General features: G+C 27.7%; 6 protein-coding genes across 6 annotated transcripts; 1 reads left to right on the top strand and 5 right to left on the bottom strand.

Annotated features, from left to right (window-relative positions):
• Positions 1–403: 403 nt before the first annotated feature.
• Positions 404–1,424, bottom strand: OCT59_020022 (uncharacterized protein; the record flags this gene model as incomplete). Its single annotated transcript, XM_066143909.1, has 7 exons — positions 404–480; positions 549–614; positions 692–751; positions 827–847; positions 923–961; positions 1,042–1,053; positions 1,409–1,424. 7 exons carry the CDS (start codon positions 1,422–1,424, stop codon positions 404–406), a joined length of 291 nt encoding a protein of 96 aa, XP_066005613.1.
• A 5,676-nt stretch (positions 1,425–7,100) lies between these two features.
• OCT59_020021 (uncharacterized protein) lies at positions 7,101–7,368 on the bottom strand (the record flags this gene model as incomplete). The annotated part of the gene is made up of 2 exons (XM_025326932.1): positions 7,101–7,215; positions 7,277–7,368. 2 exons carry the CDS (start codon positions 7,366–7,368, stop codon positions 7,101–7,103), a joined length of 207 nt encoding a protein of 68 aa, XP_025173735.1.
• Positions 7,369–8,812: 1,444 nt separating this feature from the next.
• On the bottom strand, positions 8,813–9,176 carry OCT59_020020 (uncharacterized protein; the record flags this gene model as incomplete). The annotated part of the gene is made up of 2 exons (XM_066143908.1): positions 8,813–8,936; positions 9,007–9,176. The coding sequence occupies 2 exons, from the start codon at positions 9,174–9,176 to the stop codon at positions 8,813–8,815; spliced, it is 294 nt and encodes a 97-aa protein (XP_066005612.1).
• Positions 9,177–11,098: 1,922 nt separating this feature from the next.
• On the bottom strand, positions 11,099–14,851 carry OCT59_020019 (uncharacterized protein; the record flags this gene model as incomplete). The annotated part of the gene is made up of 15 exons (XM_066143907.1): positions 11,099–11,572; positions 11,646–11,780; positions 11,862–11,961; positions 12,047–12,130; positions 12,203–12,550; positions 12,641–13,027; positions 13,102–13,294; positions 13,373–13,493; positions 13,572–13,657; positions 13,758–13,777; positions 13,859–14,007; positions 14,084–14,259; positions 14,337–14,364; positions 14,436–14,530; positions 14,655–14,851. The coding sequence occupies 15 exons, from the start codon at positions 14,849–14,851 to the stop codon at positions 11,238–11,240; spliced, it is 2,454 nt and encodes an 817-aa protein (XP_066005611.1). The 3' UTR covers positions 11,099–11,237.
• A 203-nt stretch (positions 14,852–15,054) lies between these two features.
• On the bottom strand, positions 15,055–17,675 carry OCT59_020018 (uncharacterized protein; the record flags this gene model as incomplete). Its single annotated transcript, XM_066143906.1, has 2 exons — positions 15,055–17,093; positions 17,163–17,675. 2 exons carry the CDS (start codon positions 17,673–17,675, stop codon positions 16,125–16,127), a joined length of 1,482 nt encoding a protein of 493 aa, XP_066005610.1. The 3' UTR covers positions 15,055–16,124.
• A 439-nt stretch (positions 17,676–18,114) lies between these two features.
• Positions 18,115–19,853, top strand: OCT59_020017 (uncharacterized protein; the record flags this gene model as incomplete). The annotated part of the gene is made up of 6 exons (XM_025319485.2): positions 18,115–18,122; positions 18,361–18,455; positions 18,538–18,570; positions 18,846–18,900; positions 19,654–19,692; positions 19,778–19,853. The coding sequence occupies 6 exons, from the start codon at positions 18,115–18,117 to the stop codon at positions 19,851–19,853; spliced, it is 306 nt and encodes a 101-aa protein (XP_025173739.2).
• Positions 19,854–22,141: the final 2,288 nt, after the last annotated feature.

Genomic DNA, 22,141 nt, shown 5'->3' with positions numbered 1-22,141 from the left:
TATAATGAGTCATTCCCTTCTCTAGTATTATGTAGTTTTCTCACAATTGTGCGATTTTTGCTTAAATTTAACCGTTAATTAACATATGAAAACGACTTTTATGCTAGATAATTCTTTCCACAGATCCACAGATCTTCTGCGAAAAATCACGTGATATAACACTTTGCGAAATATGTTTACTTTTGTCATATTGAAATTATATGCGATATTATAAATCTTATAATTTTAAGAAAATATTAAAATGTAATGAAAGATGAGAATTCTATAATTAATTCAATATAAATAAAAATATAGTTACTTTTAATAAATAAACAATAATAGTTAGTTATGAACTTATGATCCCATATAAATCATATATATATATCATAATTTATCCATAAAATGATTAAATATTAATTATCTATTAATCGAACTCAGAAATTTGTAATTCATCTTGTTCTTCTGAATGAAGATTTGCATCATCATACGCATCTTCATCATCTATAAAGAGATAAATTTTATTATTAATTTTATAATATAAAAAATTGTATGTAATTTATTTTACATACCATTAATTTTAATATTTATCTTTTTTATTTGTTGCATAGTTTCTCTTTCAGAATCAATTTGGATATCTAAAAATATATTCATATTTAATTAAATTAAATACTTTTTTTTTATTAATAAAATCATATTTATTGTTATTACTTACCATTATTTGAATTGTTTGCATTATTCAAATTTAATTCTTTGTATAATTCAATAATTTTATCTAAATTTATCAAGAAATTAACTTAATTATTATTATATTGAAAATATAAATTAAGATTAATATTATTTCTGTTACCTGAATTATTGAAATCATCGACTAAGATAATAATAATAAAGTAATTAATAACATTTTATTTAATAATTTAAAAATATTTTTAAATGAAATGCTTACTATTCTCAGGAATATTAAAACTGTATCTACTATGAAATTCTTTCAACAACAATATAAGATTAAAAAATAATATTTTGGTTTTTACATCGAATTCGAATTGAGCATATGTAAATAAATACCTTTTTGTTCCTCTAATTTTTATAAATTTTAATTGAAAAATAAAATTATAAATTTTAGATAAAATAATGATATCAATATTGTATATATGAATGTTATTCATACCTTCTGCTGCGTTCCTCGGTTCCGGAAAATTTTTAAATTCATAAACTTGACTTGTATATATTTTGTTGCTATCAGTATTAGGTTTAATAATATTGTCTTTGACAATATTCTTTGTTTCGTTATGATAATAAGACTTTTTTATGTAATCTATTTTATTCTTTAAAATTTTAATGTCAGGTCTTTCTTTTGGATAAGCATTCCAACATTGTTCCATTAATTCCTTATATTCTAAAGGAATTTCTGATACTATCATTGGTCTCATACCATCAACAATATTCATTGCAAGATTATAATCATAATCTAAATTGGTAAAAGGAGGTTGTCCGGATGAAATCTCCCACATGAGCATGCCAATACCGTAAATATCTGATGCATAAGAATATTCTTTACCAATAATAACTTCGGGTGCTATATATGGAAGGTTTCCGTATACGGCCCCTAATGGTTTATTAACAGGACCACAAAATCCAAGATCGCTAATGTACCAATAATCATTATTTTGTGAATATAATATATTTCCTGAATGCAAATCTCTATGAATCGATTCCTCCTTATGAACATAATAAAGTGCAACAATTATATCATAAGCTATTTTAATTTTATCATTCCATGTAAGTTTGTTATAATTTTGTTTTAAATAATTTCTTAAATTTGTATCTAATTGTTCCATTACAAGCATATAATCACCTTTTGAGGGTTCTCGAGTTAAACCAAAACAATGAACAATGCTACTCCATTTGTTGCTTATTGTTAAATGTGATACGACCTATTAAATTATTAAAATTATTAAGAATTGTTTTTTTTTAAAAAAGAAAATTATTATCTTACATATTTAAATTTTTATGTATTTTGTCCAGTACCTCATCATACCAACTTTTATTGGTATCTTCAATATTGTCCAACCTTTTAAGTACTACTTTATGTGTACGATCTCTCTTTAATAATTGTTGTTCAGAATCCCATTCTATATATTTTCCGCCAATCCAATCTGCTATATAAATTTCAGAATATCCACCTCTTGTTAAATATTTAATATTTTGCAAATTATTATATGGGATCCATTCAGTTACATATTCTGGGCTAACTATTTCCATTTGACATTTCTGTATTATTTTATCAATAATATCATTTTCGGATGTCCAATTTAAAAAATTTGATTTCAAATAATTTCTTATACATTGTTCACAATATGATGTAGCTAAACATTCTAGATGACAATTTTCGCAAATTCTTTTTGGTCCTACATTATAAATAATTTTATCAAAATCATATTCTTTAATTAATATTGTAATTGCATATGATTTTTCTTCTTCATTAAGAGATTTGTCAGCAAGAATGGTATTTTGTCTAAATTCATGCATTTTTGTTAAATCATGATAAATATTAATATCTGATAAAGCATCTGCTTCTTTCAATGCAGTATAAACTAATTCTTTACGAATAGAAGACATGATGAAAATTAATCGTTAATGAAAAAGGCTTTTTTTTAAGTTTTTAACATGCCTTTATATACATTATTAATCAACACCGAAAATTCCGGTATTATACAGCTTGTACACTAATTTTAATTAATATTGCCGATCGGGCTGGGTTATGTTTACGAAATTGTAATACAAATAAATGATTTAATAATCTTGCGCCAAATAAGGTTAGTAATAGAATCTTTGTTCTAAATGTCTTCTATGGAATTAATTACCAGTTGGCTAAATTAAATTCCTTTAGTCGGGGGCTGCGCGGCTGATATATAATAATTTTTACATTTATTATCTTATATTTAAATAAATTAAATTAAATTAAAAAAGTAAAATGAAATTTAATAAATAATGATTTTGCTGAACATCATAATCAATATTTGGATCGAACTTTTATCTGTAACCAAATTTCTTGCTGTGTAAGTCATAAATCATTTAAATTCATTAATTCATTTTCTGGTAATTGAAAATTGGCTTCACTTCCAGAAGTTAATTACAAGTTTTGTTCAATTTGTAATTTAAGACGTCAAATTCGAAATTTTATGATTCCTTATCTATAATACGAATGATAATCTTTATCAGAAATTTTCGCGTTGATCAAAAATCATATGCATAGCGTTCTTGTTTTTAATTCTGGCCAAATTTATAATTCCAGCCAGAATTAGTGCAGTCGTGATCAGTGATCAGTGATCGTATCTAAAGAATCGTATTCCAATTTCCAAACCAATATAAGTATTTATTAAGAGCATGTTACAAAAAGCCAATCAGAATTCCTACTCAGAATTGTACTGCATAATATAAAGGTAATGCAGTATAACCAAAGTAAAATTCATATTTAAATCGTAATTTTATTTATTGCGTTTTCAAATTGATGTCGATCATGTAAGGTGGTGGCAAAAAAAAGTTTCAAAAAACCCAAGAAAAAACACATGTAATGTATGTAACGTAACACAGAATCATAGAACATACTGTGCTAAAACGAGTAAAACCTTAAAAAGGTTGAAATTTATTGATTAGTAATCACGTGATATTTGCCGATTTTTGATCAGATTTTTAGCAAAAAAAAAAATAAAGTGTGTTCTATGATTTTGTATTATTTTACAATTACATATATTTTTTCTCGTGTGTTTTTGAATTTTTTTTTGTGTTTTGTCGCCACCTTACATAATTGACATCGATTTCAACATTTTGAAAAATGGCAATAAGTTGAACATAATAAATAAAAAAACACATAAAAGTTTCACCTGCCTTACTGACTAATAGCAATATACTTTGTTTATCTTCTCTTAAAAGTTTGCTACCTTATATTATTTTATTAGATAATCACAAAATATCTCTGCTAAAATATGTTAATTACAGTTTACAATTATTATATTGTAATAATTGATATTCTTAAAAAAATTTCTAAAACCAAAATAAATTATGCAATAAACTATTACTCTAATGAGCTAACTATTAAGTATTATAAATAATTTCACATGTTAATTTTTTATTAATAGCTTTGCTAATTATCAATCAGATGGTAAGGGATTATCATTACGTACTTATGATGACATTTAAAATTTTAATATAAAAGCTTCCTTTCTTTATTGAAACAAAAAAAAAATTATTTTATTATTAAAAAAAAGAGTAAATCAGAAATCATTCCTACAGGTAAACTATTTACTTTGCAAAAATGTTGTTTATAACTACAGATATAATCTGATGAAGTTTCTTTAAATAATTTCTATTACAGGCAAACCTTTATATAACGATATGTCGGGACATATATGAAATTTTTAGAAAATATCGTTATATCAAAGATATACCGATATTTATATGTCCTTACATATAGTGGGAAAATAAAAATTTATCGGTATATCAAGTTTTTAATAGTATATCGGTATATCGAATATCGGTATATCGAGGTTAGACTGTAATTTTAGAAGAGAAATCAGTTATATTTCTAAAGAAACTAAAGTTTGCTTATATATTATTGTTAATTACAAAATAAAAATATTACTGAAAAATATAAGAGTATTATATTTCAGATGTTACATCAGATGTTGAAGAATCCATTTATCAAATGAAATTTCAATCTGAGAGAATTCTAGACATGTTTCTCATAGAACTTTTTATATAATAAGAATTTGACTTAGTTATTTTCAATTTCTTAAAAATGTCTTATCACTGCATCTACTCATTTACCTGCTATTTACACTACTATGGATTTAGTGAAATCCTTTAGGATCAATCAGCATGGTGCATGGTGTTCTCTTTCCACACAATAACCTTTATTATTTCTGGGTCAATTATGTTCAAATCTTATTAATACTGCTTTCAATGAAATTCCTCCTATTGACAAATGTTATCCCATCCTCAATCTGAAAATCTTATAATATTTACCATTATACCAGAGATCTACAACCATAAAACATAACTGATAACGATTATGTAGGATAACGGCGCAGACAAGTTATGAAACGCGCTTCCGAAAATTCTATTAGTATACCCATAAAAATTATAATTTAAGAAAAATGCAAAAATGTGTAAACTATAATGAGGACGAAATGACTAAAAATGCAAGATATACTTTTAAAAATAACTTTTAGATTTTAGCTATGTATACTTATATCTTTACATTCTTTTTATTTTTTTATTCATATATACCAATATTATTGATATTTACTTCAATAAAATTTGCATGTACTACACTCTTTTATCTCCTAGTATTACTAAAGTATCACTCTATAGTGAAATAAACATAATGATAAGAATATGTTCTAATATTGATTATACAGAAACTTTGTGATTAATAACATTTTATTTAGTTATATGAATATACATATGATATAATTTGTTCTTATAAAACTTTTCAAAATTCTGATAATAGAAGTTGGAATTAAAAAAAACATCAGACTCATTATTAATCAGTGATGGTAAATGACCCAGGTCATTTGGCTATTTTAAAATAATGCCTGAGTGTGACCTAGTCATTCATCATTTGAGTCTGTATAATGGTGCCGGCCAGAATTATGAGAGTGCATGATGTAATTTTTAAATGAAAATTCATTTGTCATTTAACCCTACTACCCCAACGGCACCCAGAAAATTCTTCGGCGTTATGCACTGACACGTGATCGAAGAATTTAGGATGTAATGAATAAAACGTAACAAATAGAATTTCATCTACTTGAAAAAATCAAAGTCCCTCAGATAAATATAAACAGTGAAACTCGGACAGGGGTGTGACTATGTGATAAATAAGACAGATCACGTGATCGAAGAATTTTTCTGGGTTATATGAAAAATGGCACATGACTAATGTCCAAAATCATTTGATGTTATTATTTAGATCATTGGACTCACAATTACAAGAAAAATTTTATAAATTTGTTGAAGTTGTCCAAATAATATCAATGTTATTAGAATAATCATAATCAAAGAGAGCGAGATATATTATGATATTTGGGCTATAGGTGCCGTCGGAATTGCCGAATTGAATTTACGGCGTTACGAAATATGGATTTTACCATTTAAATATCTAACAAATCATCAAGATCAGCATTATAGATTTACGGATTACAAATTATCTTCGGCATAATAAAAAAAAAATATTTACTTTCTTTGTGTAATTTTTGTATATTTAGCATTAAATAATTACGGCATTACGACGATTTAATATATTACGGTATAAACTTCCGTAATTAATTCCGACGGTAAGTATAATTTGGGCGTGAGCCTATTATTCCATTTGTTTCTTCATCTGTTATTGTATTGTAGTAGATATAATCTCTAGAAATAATTAAATTTCTTACATCTGGTCCGTGCAATGGTTTCAAGTTTTTGTACTTTAAATACGTTTCTGCCATGGATATATTATTTTGATATGTTCCCCAATAATTGTTTTCAATGAAATACCGAAATCGGTTAACAAATAGATCGGGAGGATTCTCGTCAACCGATAAAAAATTTAGGATCAGCACTATCAGCTAAATTGTTGGTGGTCAATAATAACCAAAAATTTGGTATCATTCCGAAGCATCATACGTGACTCCAAACTGTGGGCGAAACTTCATTAATAATATTTGTGTGTAAGAATACAATAGTAAAAAGCTATATCACAGCTAATTGTATGACTCGTGGCGCATCGAAGTCAGAGGACAGAGAATCAGTTAGACAAAAAATTTACATAAGAAAAAATTTCAGCCGCTTATTCACATTGTTCATGGACCACCTTTTCGCAAAGTTACGAGAAAAATTATCTGACCTGCGGCTATAATTATATGAGCGGACGAGCGTATCACACATATCACAAGGGCACAGTGAATTTATTATTCAAAAGGTGCCTATGACACGGTTTCATGTAAGAGAGATAAAATATTTTATTAATCAAGTAAACTAAAACATTAATTATTCTGAATAACAATACTTTAATAATGATAAAAGATATTCTGCAAAATTTTATGCTAAATGGATAATAAAACGAATAATAGATAGCGGAATTAAATGCCGGAACGATCAAGTAAATCATCAGAAGTGTATACCTTGTCTTTGATGGCTTCTTTGACAGGTTCCACAACTTTCTCATTAATCACTCCACCAAAACCTTTGGGAGGACTAAAGAAAAAGAATTTGATAAGTTTAAAGAAATTATTAAAAATTTGTCAAGTAAACTTACTTAATATCATCACTTTGTCTTGGTGATGGAGCACGAGGTGGAGACGGAGTTCGAACTCGCTGAGGACTAGGAAGACTTGGTTTTGGAGGCATTGCTTCGTGAGAGAGTGAGAGTAAGAAAAAGTAAGAACGAGATTGGTTTTTAGATCGTACAAATAATATTTGTTTAAATGTTACTGGTTCTTCAAGGAGATGTAATTTTTTTTTTTTTTAACTCTTGATCTATGAGTGTTTATATATTAAAACCAAACTGATGATTTCCATGGCATCCTGATACGACCATCTATAGATAAGAAAAATAAGTACACATCTACACATCTCAAGAGTTAAGCAGAGTTTACAATCAGTTTATTCTTATGTCGCAACCAAAAATAGGTTATCAATGGCATCTATTTTCTATTCAATTTTTATATTAGGCGTTTTACGTAATTATTTATTTCTTGTCGTATCACAATTTCCATTCACCGTGTTCTTTTTTGCGCGTTGTTAATAGTAATATAATAAAAATTTTTCGATTCTACACGCGCATGTTTACCTTATGTATTGTTATATTCTTTTTAAGACATCTGCTATACTTTTATCTGGAAACTTAAGAATTTAACTCCAAGAAAAATAATTAGTAAATAAAGCAATATATATGAACAAAACGATGAAATCAATCAGCATATAACAATTTTCATTACAGTAATCCGTGCGAACCAAAGTAATTCAAAAATCGGTTAATCGATTAAATGGCTTATTAATAAGGTAAATACCATAAATATCTTAATTGAATACTTGAAACATTTTTTTTTTTCAAATTAAGATAATAATTCTTTATCAATCTTAATCTTTTTTATATTTATTATATATTTAACCGATTTTACATTATTTATAAAGAATGTAAATAAAGTTTGTTAAATGATTATATAAATAAAGCTAAAACTAAATTTTTTCAAGGTGCACAAATTAAATATTGCAGATTGCATTAAATATTTAAATGCGAGAAACAAAATAAGCTTTTAAACGCGTTAAACGCATATTAACCGGGTATTATCCGGTTATTGTGTATTTTGAATAAATATAATAACTTTGGCAAAAAAAAAATTACCATAGTAAACTCGGTAGAGGTCAAATAAATCAAAATAAAATAAGATTCATACGGCCAGTGCTCCGAATCTAATAAATTAATTTTTAGTTTATCCCGGTATGTGATTCTGTGTTCTCATATCAGTTAAAGGTTTTTTATTGGCCAGACTGTATTATATACTACGGTCAGTGGTGTAGTAGCATAAAACAGAAAAAAATATCAGGTGTTCCGTTATTTTTTTTTCGTTTTTCGTTTTTGTGTTTGCAAAAAAAATCGCGGTAAAATTGATAATAGGCAAATTATACTAACAAGCACTTGACACGATATATCATGTGAAAGGGATAAAAATCGTTTATTGCTCGGGAAAAAACAAAAAATTATTATAATAATACTTTATTGATGATATAATACTTCACATTCTTTTATAAGTTAAATGAATAAAAAAAAAACGAATAGTAAGTAGTGGAATTAAATGCCAGAACGATCAAATAAATATTCATTGTAATCCTTGTTTTTGGTGGCTCCTTTGACGGCTTCTGTGGCAGGTTTCGCAACTTTCTCCTTAACCACTCTACCTAAGCCTCTGGGATATCTAAAGAAAAAAGTAATGCTAAGTTTAAAGAAATTATTGAAAATCGTCGAGTAAAACTTAGCTTACTTACTTAATATTATTACTCGAATTGCTCGAATTGCTCGAATTACTCGAATTACTCGAATTGCTCGACTTACTCGACTTACTCGACTTACTCGACGATGCTGGTTTTCGAGATGGAGATGGAGTTCGAGGTCGAGGAATTCTAGCAAGATTAGCAAGATTTATTTTTGGAGGCATTGCTTCGTGAGAATAGATAACTTTTTTTTTGCAATTTCATGAACGAGATTGGTTTTTTTTAGTTCGTACAAGTAAATACCGGTTGACACTTCAAGGAGAAGTGAATTATAGTATTTATATATAAAATCAAACTGATGAATCCCATGGCATCTTGATACGCTCGTTCATTTATAGATTAAAAATAAAGTTTTTCTTACATCATAACCGAAAATAGGATATCAAATGATACCTATGTTCTATTCAAACTTTATACTGTAATTATTTTTAAGGAATTTAATAATTTTAATTATATAATTATATTGATTATGATCAATGATTGGTTAATTTGATCGATCATCGATTATAAAGATTTAGGAACCAATTAATTAAAATACACAATCAACTTCTAATTTACTTTTAATCGATCGATTAATATTTATATTGATCGGTCAGATTATGTACTGTATCTGCAATTTTTGGAAATTAAATGAATTCCTATATTGAATATTTTCTTTTATTGTAAATTGTGTGCAGGTGATTTCATATTACTACAATGAGTTTCAAGTACTGAAAAAAACAAGTTTTGTTTCAAAATTTTCAAACGTCGTTTTTATTGCAGATATAAAGATAACAATTGAGTGTTGATATAGTTGTATCAAACAAGTGGTATTATATATTATTAATGAAACTCTAAAAAAAAAAATATGAAAAGAAATCTGGAGTACGTAATAATAGTCTCCTATATACATTCCATTTAAGTCATCAAAGTTTTATCTTCTGCAAATTCTAAAAGGTTTTCATTTATATCATCAACTGGCAGCAAATAATAAAACTAAAAATGAATATACATTTTAGAAATGATATTAAATGAACGTCTTTTTCCAGATGTTGGAAATAGTATGACAAATAACAGACACGTCTTAACTCAAAATTTTTTCGGGAAATTCTTTTATAGATATATTAAATGGCTTGCTAATAACTGATAACTGATAAAGTAAAAAAGTATTTGTAATAATTTTTATTTTAAAGAAAAACAAATTTTATCAATCTTCATTTTTTATATTTAAACCGATTTTATATAAATAAATAATTCAAAGTTTTTTAAGATTGCGACAGATTATTAAATTAAATATTCAATAGGAACCCAAACGCATTAACCCTGTTATGGATTTTTGTGCACACCTGACGATTTTGAATGAATATAATAATTTTGGAAAAAAATTTTTTTTTTTATAATATTCATTCTTTTTTTGGTCTGATTGGTTAAAAGTCACGAGCCTGATGTAGAGCAGATTTTACGTGCGTAAGAAATACTAATTTTTCTGGTGTCACAGTAGCGCAGTAGAATTAGACGTAGTAACCCACCAGAAAAATATTGCATCGATGAAATTTATGAAGACGATTGGCACAAAAATAGCATTTCGCCTATGCTATAATTGCGAACTTGAATTTATTACTTGAACTGATACATCTAAGATAATATTCTAATTTATCTTGGGGTAATTACTTCGCTAATCCAAAATCATACGGGCATTAATCAATTGAATCATATGCTGTATTACATAATTACTATGATTACCATGATACCAAGCATGCCATTTTCTCAGTATATCTATAATTATCAATTCCAACTCAGATTTAATAATTAACAGAGTGATCGAGACGGCGAGACGCTTTAAAGTAACATGACCCCGATCGTGAATTTTGGGCTTACGCTATAAGTGACCAACTTAATTCTATCGATTACGAATAGCATAAGAATTTTTTTCCTCGTTATATATTAATAGGAAATAGACCAATTCGCATAGAGTTCGGAAAAAAATCTGATATGAATACTGTACAGTACATTAACATGCAATAAATTTAATGTGCTGAATAGTTTATTCGTAATTTCCATTTTTCAACTTTACCACGTTGTATAAATAAATTTTTAAATTAATATATAAATTATAAAAGTATAACAAATTCTTTTAATAAAATATTATTATTACAATATATATTAACAGATAGATCATTAAAATAAATATTAAATTATCTAATCCTCTCAATTAAATTTTAATTCTAAGTTTAATAGTTAATTAATTATAATTGTATACCAAGTTTATCCAATACCAATTTCTTTCTTTTATCAAATTCATTTATCGTAACCCAAGATGAAGTAGAATCTTTTGTATCCCTCCTTTGACGAACCTTTATGCCATCCCCATTTTCCGAGGTTGAAGAATACATTTGTTGATGAGCTGAAATGAATCTTTCATCAACTAATTCACTATGATAAACCAATTCATCTTTATATTCATCTTCCTCTTCTATATACTCTTCTTCCTCAAAAGGTGGTTCTTCTAATATCATTTTTCTTGATAATAATAAACGAGATTGGCGAAGCAGATGGAGCGTTTTAATATCTCTGATAATTTCTAAAAAAAAAATAAAAGGAAGGTTAAAACAAATAAATTGTATATTTTAATTAATCCAATTAGCTTAAATTACCATTGGAAATTTCTGGCCGGGTTGAATTTTTCTTTGAGGGATCAGTGGACATTGCCGGTAGTGGACTTGATAGTGGAGGTGGAAATAACAATTTTGCATTCATTATAATCTCTCCGACGTATTTATCCCCTCCAACTAAAATAAACCAAAATTTTTAAACAGATTTAGTAAAAATTAAGTTTGTTCAACAAAAGATTTAATAAAAAATAATCATACACATTGATTCATTGACTGCTTTTTCAAATTCTTCTAATTGAAATTCACAATCGTTTAAGAAATAAGTTTTCACCCTTTCTTGTAATTCTTTTTCAGTTTTCTAAATTAAAATAATTATAAATATAAATATAAATCTTTCTTAAAAAAAAAATGGATTCTAAATATAACAAGATGTTACAACATACATTCATCATATCTGTCTGCTCAAACGTTAAACATTCACCTGTACCATTATAATACAAAAGTTCAAGTAATACTTCTGCGGCCATCTATTACATTAACTCGAGTTAATTGAATTCTTAATATATATATATACACACAAAAAATTTAAACTTCCATACCTGAAGTGTTATTGGTCTACATAAACGATAATACACGCATAAAAGCGTCAAAATATTTTGAACCAGCACTGCGCGATAACTTTTTACCTGAGGTTGGACTTCAGTTATTTTTATAGAAGGAATTGAATATGGAATTTCGTCCATATCATCAGCAAATGATCCATGATCTGCTCTAGAACTTATTGGTGAATGTAAAGATTCATCATCGAAATCATCCATAAATATTGGTTTGCTTTGTGAAGAGGAGGTTGCTGATGATGCTATTGATGATGTATCAAATGAATATCCTTGCCTTGAAGAAAAGTGGTGGCTATTTTGCAAATCCTCAAAACTAGATGCTACCGAGTTCTAAAGAAATAAATAATATTTTATTAACTATATACTGTATATACATATCATATTCATAAAACAACTTCGATGTAGTGCATAATGGCTTACCATAAGTCGACGTGTTCTTAATAATTTTTGAGGATATACTTCTGCGGCCAAAAGTATATCTGGTGCAATCGCATGATTTCGACATGACATATATATTAAACAAAGAGCTGGTAGAGTGTTCATATCGAAATAATCATGGTCTGAATCTTCAGGAATTTCAGGAATCAAGAACCCCATTATGGCCTCTCTATAGAGATTCCTCTTCTTGAATAACGTTGATGGATTTGCATATGAATTGTCGAGTCTAGGAGATTGAGGATAATCCATTAACTCTGGAGAATTAGAAAAAAGCATAGCGACCACCGCTGTGACTAAAGGTGGATGACGAAATATGTGAAGCACGTGACATAAAAGTGCAAGCGCTACAACTGAACTTGTACGCATTGTCTATAATGGATTTAAAATTAATCTTATCGTGATGCCTCACAATAGGTAAAGATTTATAAAAAGTGAGTAAATACCTGTTTGTACGGTAGCAATTCCCTTTTCACCAAACTATCGGCATAAATTGGTTTTAATAAAAGATCCATTAAATGTGATGTTAATTCTTGATTCATCCTTTCATTTTCCAGATTTATGATATCATTAATATAATAAAAATTGTCACAATGCTCGACAAGATAATAATTAAATGTTTGATATCGCTTATAGTAACTAATAAAAAAAAAGTATGTGAATGTCTTGGATAAAATAAGAATAAGATGATCACTAACATAAGATTTAAAATCTTACTCTGGTTTATCACTTATTTCGTCTAATATTCTTGAGAAGTCAGAAATAAAATTAACTAAATTCGAAAAATATGGTGATGCATTCCTATCCAAAACAAATTCTTGCATTTGCGCATCATTAACTAAACCACAAAATTCAAGACAATGTAAGTCACGTGATGTTGCCAAATAAACGCGTCTTAATGCTCTTAAATACATACCGGCAAATATATTTAATGTCACAGTTCGAACAGAAGCACGAATCATACTCTCATCCGACTTAAAAAATTTGATTGCTTCAGAATAACTAAATAATATAATTTGTATGTCGTTTAACAGATAATTGAGGAAAGAATCACGTTCGAATCGTTCCCAGCTCAGATGCTATAGATTATTTTTAAACTTACAGAGGAAAATCATCATGTCTCTATTTAATAAAATAGAAATAAAAATAAATTAATAAACTTTCTCTTTTATATATTAAATTTTATTATTTTTCATAACATACCTCATTAAAAAAGAAAAATAATGTGTTTGAATCCAACTTAAGAGATAACGTTCGTAAAAATATAATATAATATGCCAAAATTTCATCATTTGAAAAATCAAACTCATGACATATTATTTCATTAACATAATTGTTTGATAATAAGAAATCTAAATTAAAATAAAGAGTATGAACACACTTGTTTTTTTTTACGAAATTTTGAAAAAAAAAGAACAAAAAATTTACATAATGATTTAAAATCATGTATGTTTCGAATGGTTTGCTTACATAATGATGTAAGATCATGTATGTTTTCGAATAAAATATTCATGGTTTGCAATATTTGTTTTGTTATATGCAGACTTTTAGTTTGTTTCAATAAGGTTAAGATTATATCATGGATATTGTTTTCAAAAAAATATCTAAAAAATATTCAACAGATAAATCATTAGATGAACTTTTTTTAAATTAAATTTTAAAAATAAGAAAATTCACGTACTCAAGTATAACCGGTTTGTGTTGATCACCTATATGTTTAAGAAAGAATTTTTATTTAAGATAAAAAATTAAAAAATATAGCTAACATTCTATTACATACCCCAAACCAAAACCTGTGTCATTTCCTTTAATACATCAACTATACTATCATCGCTCCCATTTTTGGACTGCTTTCTAAGAAGATCACTTAGACGTCTAATCAAAAAAAAAATTGGAAATACATTAAATTAGACAAATAAAATGAATGATCATATCACCACTCGTTCTAACATTACATAAACGATCTTTCCCTTTCTGTGAAGGAACATTGTAAAGTTACCTTATATTTTCTGGGGAATACTTTTCAATTTTGGGAGCTTTCCCAAATATTTCATTCCAAAACCCAAACATTTTGTTATTTTCACTTTGAGTTGTTTGTATTGGAGTAACAGGGGATTGTGGTTTACTATTTTCACCAGCGGACCCAAAATAAGCACCAATGCTCAAGGAAGGTAACCAATTTAAATATGTAGTCATTGCTATATATATACACAAAAATATTTACAACTGTTCTCCGTTGATAGACAGGAATAAAACTGGCTAGCTTTAGAATATTATACTTTAAACTTAGAGAACAAGGATAATATAAATACATATTTATATAAAAACGGTTCATTTATTGATTATTTTTATTGTTTTTTTTTTGATAATTCGCTTACCATAAAAGTAAAAGATTTGCAAGGTTGTGCTGCATTTGTTCGGTTGTTCGGAATCAGAAATTCGTTTTTATTAGGCTTAGAAGGCTTACATCACCGGCTGTGCGATCATGCAGTGTTGAATTTAAGATTTAGACTATTTACTACCCACAATTTTGGATAGCGGTTCATTAAGCTTACATATTATGGTAAAATTAGGAATGATACAATGAATTCTATATTTAAGATGAGTAACCTTTAACGGATTTTAACGGAGAATATTTACATCCCATCCAATAATAACATTAATAACGTCCACATTTTTTACAAATTAATCAAAAATAAGTAAACTATTTTACTAATCAGACACCTGATTCAAAAGATCGGACATCACATGAAATTTGATTTGTAAGAAAACAAAGCTTTCAATAAACTTTTATTTTTTTTTTTAGTAATAACCACAAAATCCTTCCATCTCAAATGGAATATCACAAATTTCAAAAAAATTAAATGTATTATATCTATCTAAAAAATTATAAACATTCATTCAAAAAAAGACAAAAAAAATAAAATAAAAAATAAGAAATCTATCATTATTATCTACTCCTATTTTTAAAACTTTCGATTTTTACTACATAAAAGGAAATAAAAAAAAAATTTACAAAGAAGGTGGTTTATATATTATATATATATATATATATAGGAAAAATTAGAGGGAGATCAGGGGTTAATTTTTTTTTTTTTAAAAAAAGTAAAAAAAGAAAAAGTATTTACAAACAAATTATTAGCGTATTATAAAGGTAAGGGTCAAAAGAGTGATTAAATTATTTATAATATGGAAATTGGAATGATGGAGTGTGTAATAAATTAACAATTGAATTAGATGTTGTCATAAATGTTAAGTAAGGTTATATTGTATGTAAGTAAAGAGATGTGATGTGATGATAATTGTTTCAAAATAACCTTAATTTCCCTCGTTATAAACCCTCCTCCTTTTAAATATTTAAACGTAAAAAAGTATATATATATATAAAATAATTACGAAAAAAAAATTAAAAAAGAAATTTTATATTTTATATTACTAAGACGCTATATAATCTATCTATTTGTCAAATTTAGTATAAAAATTCCCGATTATTATACATTCCATTTGCTCTATACCCACCATTTGATCCAAAAACATTGGATCCAAATCCACCAGCATTTGATCCAAAATGATGACCATAATTTCCAAAACCACCATTATTATTATTTGATCCGTATCTTCCAAATTTAGCACCAAATCCTCCTGATATTGGTCCAGCGCCGAATCCTTTCGGTATAGCAGGTTCAACAAATCCATTTGATGATGGTTGTCCGTAATATTGATTTGGTATTGAGTTGAACTCATTTTCATTAAATTTATATCCAAGAGTAGAATAGTTAAATCCACCTTGTGGTGTTTGATGATACGACGTTGCTGGAGAGCCAAATTGTGAAGGTGAGTTATAATGACCATGGGAGGCATATGTATCAGGGGATTCGTATCCTGAAGGGGATGTAAATCCACTTCCATGTCCACTATATGTACCATATCCGCCGTAATCGAAATATTCAAGAGATGAATAGTTTCCATCGGTATAACAATCGTATTCGACTGCATTTTTTCTTCCTTTTCTTCCAACAGGTGTTTGAAGTCCAATTTCTTTCGCAATTCTTTCATCTCGTTCCCTTTCTTCGGCTAATAACATTTCAACTTCTGTTACATCAACTGTACTAGTTAACGCTGCACGGCCTTGAGCTATCATATCACTTAATTTATCATTCACTTTAAGCAACAATTGTTCTGGATCATCATATTTTCCTCCACTTCCTCCACTTCCTCCTCGTGGAGTAGAAACTTCAGTAGATTTTCGTCGAAGTAATCTTCGAGGACGTCGTACGCGAATTTGTCGACGTCGAGGAATCGTTTGTGACATGGTGGTCGAATTAGTATCTTCTGGTGTTGATGTGGGTTTACTTTCAACATTAGAAGTCTCAATACGTTTTGGTGACGAAGACATTGGAGCATTTGTCATACTATTTTCTCCAGAATTTGACTTTGGCTAAATAAAAAATATTTTAATTAGAATTTCTCTTTTTTTGAAAAAAAAAATGAATAAATAATATCTTACCATTACCCATGAATTATCATATGGTGGTGGTGGTTCCTCTTCATCATCATTTACTGTCCATTTGGCATCGTCCTTCTTATCTACCTTTTTATCTACATCTTTATCGTTATTATATTCAATTTCACCTTCGCTAATTTCATCATTATAATAGGCTCCGTCCGAATCATCCGCATTTATTTGCATAACATCATCATGATAACCATTACTATAACTTCTTTTTCTTGTGGAATGTTCCGGTTCGGGTGTTCCACCAGCCATGAAAGTATTGTAAGTATCACTGATAGAAGCGGAAGTATAAGCTACGATTTCTGTTATTTTATAAAAGAAATTCGTCGTAACACCAGAACTAGGAGCATTATTTTCTGAAGTCAGGTCATTTGTGGGTGTAGTATCATTGTCATTTTTATCGGGATTCTGTTGCTTCATGAATGTTCCCTTTTGAGTTTCAAGGTTTTTCTTTGAGGTTATTTTTGAAGTCGAGTGGGGAAACTCTAATATTGAAGAAGACTGCATTTTTTTTTTTTGAATACTATTGTTGTATATTTATTATATTTACAAAGTTTTTTTTTTTTTTAGAACCGAATGAAAGGATGTTGAAAAAAGTTTCGAGCTAAAATTTTATAATTTTAATATCGGGGAAAGAAGTTTGTTTTAAAATATTGTATCACCTTTTATAATATTTTCTTTTATCCAAAAAGAAGAAATGAAAAGAGTAAAAGTATTCCTGTGCGAGTTACTTTTAGAACCGACTTTTTTTGTTAATTTATGAATTATGATGCACAAGAAGTGTAACGTTTGAAGGAAAACTTCGAAGCTTTTAAATAAATAATTTTTGGGGGAATTGGGAATGTTAGGGTGCATACAATACAACGGAAATTACACGAACACAATACCCAAAATCACAGAATACAAGTATATTACAATTAAACCATTTTCCGCTTAAAGTTACACAATGACAGCGTATTGCGAAGGGAAAAAGATACCGTAACAAGTCTAGTACAATAATGAACCCGAAGTATATCTCGTGTATTAAACCCATTAATGGTTTGGGTTAGATTGCCATTGGATAGTTTTACGTGTTACATTACATTACATTCATTGCAATCATTGGCATTTCTGCGCATCATCCTTATATATATTCATTTATTAATATATTCAAACTATGCATAAGATTACTGCGTTCTTCTGCGTTCTTTAGCCCATGGGCACGTAAGCATCGCGGTTTCGCTTTACACCGCACTCATTCCCGAATAAATTTTGCGGAGAGCATTTTAATTTATACTTTTATAAAAAGTAATACAATAATTTATTATATTATAATATATTTATTATTTGTTCCTTATTCTACTGCAAGCATAACATTTTTTTTAATCAGCAGGTATTACTAAAATTGGCGTAAATCAAAAAGGTAAAATAACTTGATTTTAAGCGGCTCAATCAGAATTCATAAAATTTATAACAAGAATTTATTCAAGAAATTATCATTAGTAAAAAAAAAAATTATCACGTGTATACAGTACGTGGAGAAAAATCAACTTTAAAAGTGGGGTGACAAATTCAAAAATAACCCCGTTTTATTTTTTTTTTACAAGTTAAAATAATTAAATTATTAATTTTCGAAAATCAATACTAAAATTGTAAATTTTTTTTTTCTTTTTGATGCATATAAACGACGAATTACAGGTTTATTTATCCAAGTTTTTTCTTGTACACGACTTGTACGTTCACATGCTCGAATGTGCTTTGAGATTTGAACTTTACTTTTTTTTTTTCTTGAAACATGTAAACATTAAAGCATTAACACAAGTTTACTTTGTTAGAAAAAATGAAATGAATGATATTTACTTATTTTTAAAATAAATATTAATTATTTGTTTTGATTGTCAAAAAGTTGTGTTTGGCTGGTTTGGATGTACTTTGTTTTTATTTGAAACTCGTTTTATTTTGATTTTTTTAGATTTTGAATGATTTCTTTTTAACATTTTTTTTAGATTTTCGTTTTTTTTTCTTTTTTTTTTTTGATTATCATGTTCATTTACTTTAATGTTTAAGGCTTAAAATATGGCTTAAAAAGATAAAAAAAAATCAGGATTTTTCTGATTTGTTGAAAAATTTTAAAATAAAGTTTGATCGTGACCTGTTAAAAATAGTAAAGTCTTTTTTTTTTTTCTATGCATAATTTGGGGCATAATTTGGGAAACCAATTACATCAGTATAAAATTTTTTATTTTATATGAATTTGATTTTTTAATAGAAAAATATTTTGTCGCAATCAAACAAAGATCATAATCGAACTATATTTGTATTTTGTAATCTTTAAGAATTGATAATAATATCAACTGTAAGCGAATAATAATAAAGTAAATAATAAAGTAAATGATACTATAATTATAAAACATTTCTCGTTTCTTTACTTATCTTTCAATCTATTTTTGCTTGTGATCAATGGCTTCATGTGAAATACGTTCCATTCATCCAAAAATGTATCTAGATCTTCTTTCCAGATTTCTTGTGGGGTTTATCTTCCAAAGTACGTTAAGTTCCATTCTTTGTTTAAAAATTTTTGTGCTTCTTACAAAATTCCCCAAGATTTTAATTTAATATTCATTAATTAGGTGGTTATATCAATCACCATCATCATCGGTTTCACGAAGTCCTTCATATTCGATATTATGGTCTAATCTTCGTTAAAATAAATCTGGTTTTTATTCCAGAGTTGATTGCACATGATCTTTTCTTTTATATTAATGTTCTACTCTATAATCATAGAATTTTAAAAGGCTAAGCATATCATGTTTTAGTGTTTTATGATAGCGCTATGATTGAACTTCTTTTTTAAGTCCTTCTAAAGCGTTGCTTAATTTCCGTTTAGTTAATTGAACCGTAAAATCGACGTTATCTATCGTATGATTCTCTTTCTATCCCGTATATATTAATATTATTATTATGTAAATTAATGAATAAAAAATAAATGTAAATTTCAACTAATATTGTGCATGAAATAAAAGAATCATATGTGTGTATATACTTTTTCCCAAACACGAGTCGGTAATTCAATAATATTATTTACTGACTCGATTATACAGCAAACTTCACATTTGTCTTTGTCTGTTCAATATAACCCAAAAACTATAGTATTTAAGAGACGTAAGAGCTGATTTTCACCATTAATCATTAGGTCAATTAATATCTCTTGGATTTTAATCTTGTATGTACTAACCCTAAATAAAGTAGTAATGCATTAATTAATCAAATTGTTGTATTTTATATTGAAAGAGAAAATTATAAAATTAACGAGTACCATTAGTATAATAAATTAAACGATCTGAAAGTCATCGTTACGGTAGGTAAACGTTGCCAATATCAATCTAGCCAATCTGGGAGCTGCAATTCTAATGTAACGTGCACTGACTGCATCTTTAACACTCTGTCAACATTATATTGATAATGAGAAAAAACAATCGTAGTTAACCTAAATTCTAAAATACAAATTGTTAAAAAAAAAATGTAAAAAACTTACTTATAATAGTCCTGAGCCATTGCAATGATAGTACCTTGAAAGCGGAGATGATATGTTTAGATCTAGAACTGCACTAGCAGCTAATGACAAGACTTCATATTTATTGTGAAAGAATTTTCAGGTTTAAACTCATCAAGGGCATTTGATATAGATCTTTCATTATCAACTCTCTATTGATAAAATCGGTTATCAACATTCTTTTCGATCATTGGTTGAAAGCCATGTCAACCAATTCACGTCCACCCTCTTGATCCTAAGTATTTTTAACTTTTTTCAAAAGTAGTACTCGTACCAAGACCCTTGTAATACTTAATTTTCCAGTCTTCACTATTATCGTTATTTCCGATTAACTTGCGGATCTTGCATAGTAAAAAACCAACCATTTAGTGTTCACCTTACAATAGGTGTTACAAATTTCATCACGAATTCCGGAACTTTAAGCAATGATGGGAAAGATATAATTTAAGAAATTGATTATCAATCCTTTATATGACTTCCATTGTGATCTTGAACAGTCATTGTGTCCATAACGTAATTCTCCTGTCAAACATTATTCTTTGCTCGAGAATTTGTATTATATGTTGTATTCTACATAATTCATAATCCGGATATGCGTACCTACTCTCACATTTAAAAGTTTTCCGCGAATCGAGAAACTTTGTAATTGTCACGGCCAAATATGGAAAACCAGCAACTGCTAAAATCTTGTAGAATTACTTTCGTTAAGATTTAAAATGAGTGAGAATTAAAATGCAGTTCTGACATTTTTACCGCCGGCAGTTTTGAACCATCCAGTTTGGCAGTACCTTTTTTTCATCATTTCTTCAGTTCTCGTTTCCTTCAGTTCCTTGCTTTGTTTATGCTTGAATAACTTTTATAAAATGGTTTGCTTGGATTACATTTGAATTATAAAAATTCATTATATTAAAATTCAATATATCAAACGATGAAGCTTTCAATGTTAGGTACTCTTTGTTTGAGAATAGAAGATCAAGCTTTCTATAAACGATTAATAAAACCAAATATGATTTTTCGATTGGTTCTTTTACCCTTAGTTTTTTTGTGACTGCTACCATTAGTTTCTATAATTTGGACTGTGACGTAATCAACACGAGTACCACCTTTAGTAAATGCTATTGACAAAGCTAGGATCCTTTCGGAGATGGAACAAAAGTAATCTCCTAACTTTGATTATAATAACTTCTTTGTAAATAATTAATTATTGTAAGTGATAAATCGTCGATTCAACTCATATCCGTCAGGATATTTTTTGAAATTCTTGATTTTCAATTCAAGAAGATTTTAACATTTTTGGTCAATCAGATATCACCATCAAATTCATTTGCCAGTATCAGTTTTTTTTGAATTGACCCAACGTAAGTATCTGGTCTTAGTAAAAATATGTTCAAGTTGCGTTTTCATTTGACGAAGAAATAGATAAAGTGACACTAATAAGAAG

Source organism: Rhizophagus irregularis, chromosome 29, assembly GCF_026210795.1.
Source record: "Rhizophagus irregularis chromosome 29, complete sequence".
Taxonomy (NCBI): domain Eukaryota; kingdom Fungi; phylum Glomeromycota; class Glomeromycetes; order Glomerales; family Glomeraceae; genus Rhizophagus; species Rhizophagus irregularis.
The sequence above is the reverse complement of the archived record's forward strand: the minus strand, read 5'-3'. Positions and strand labels throughout refer to the sequence as shown.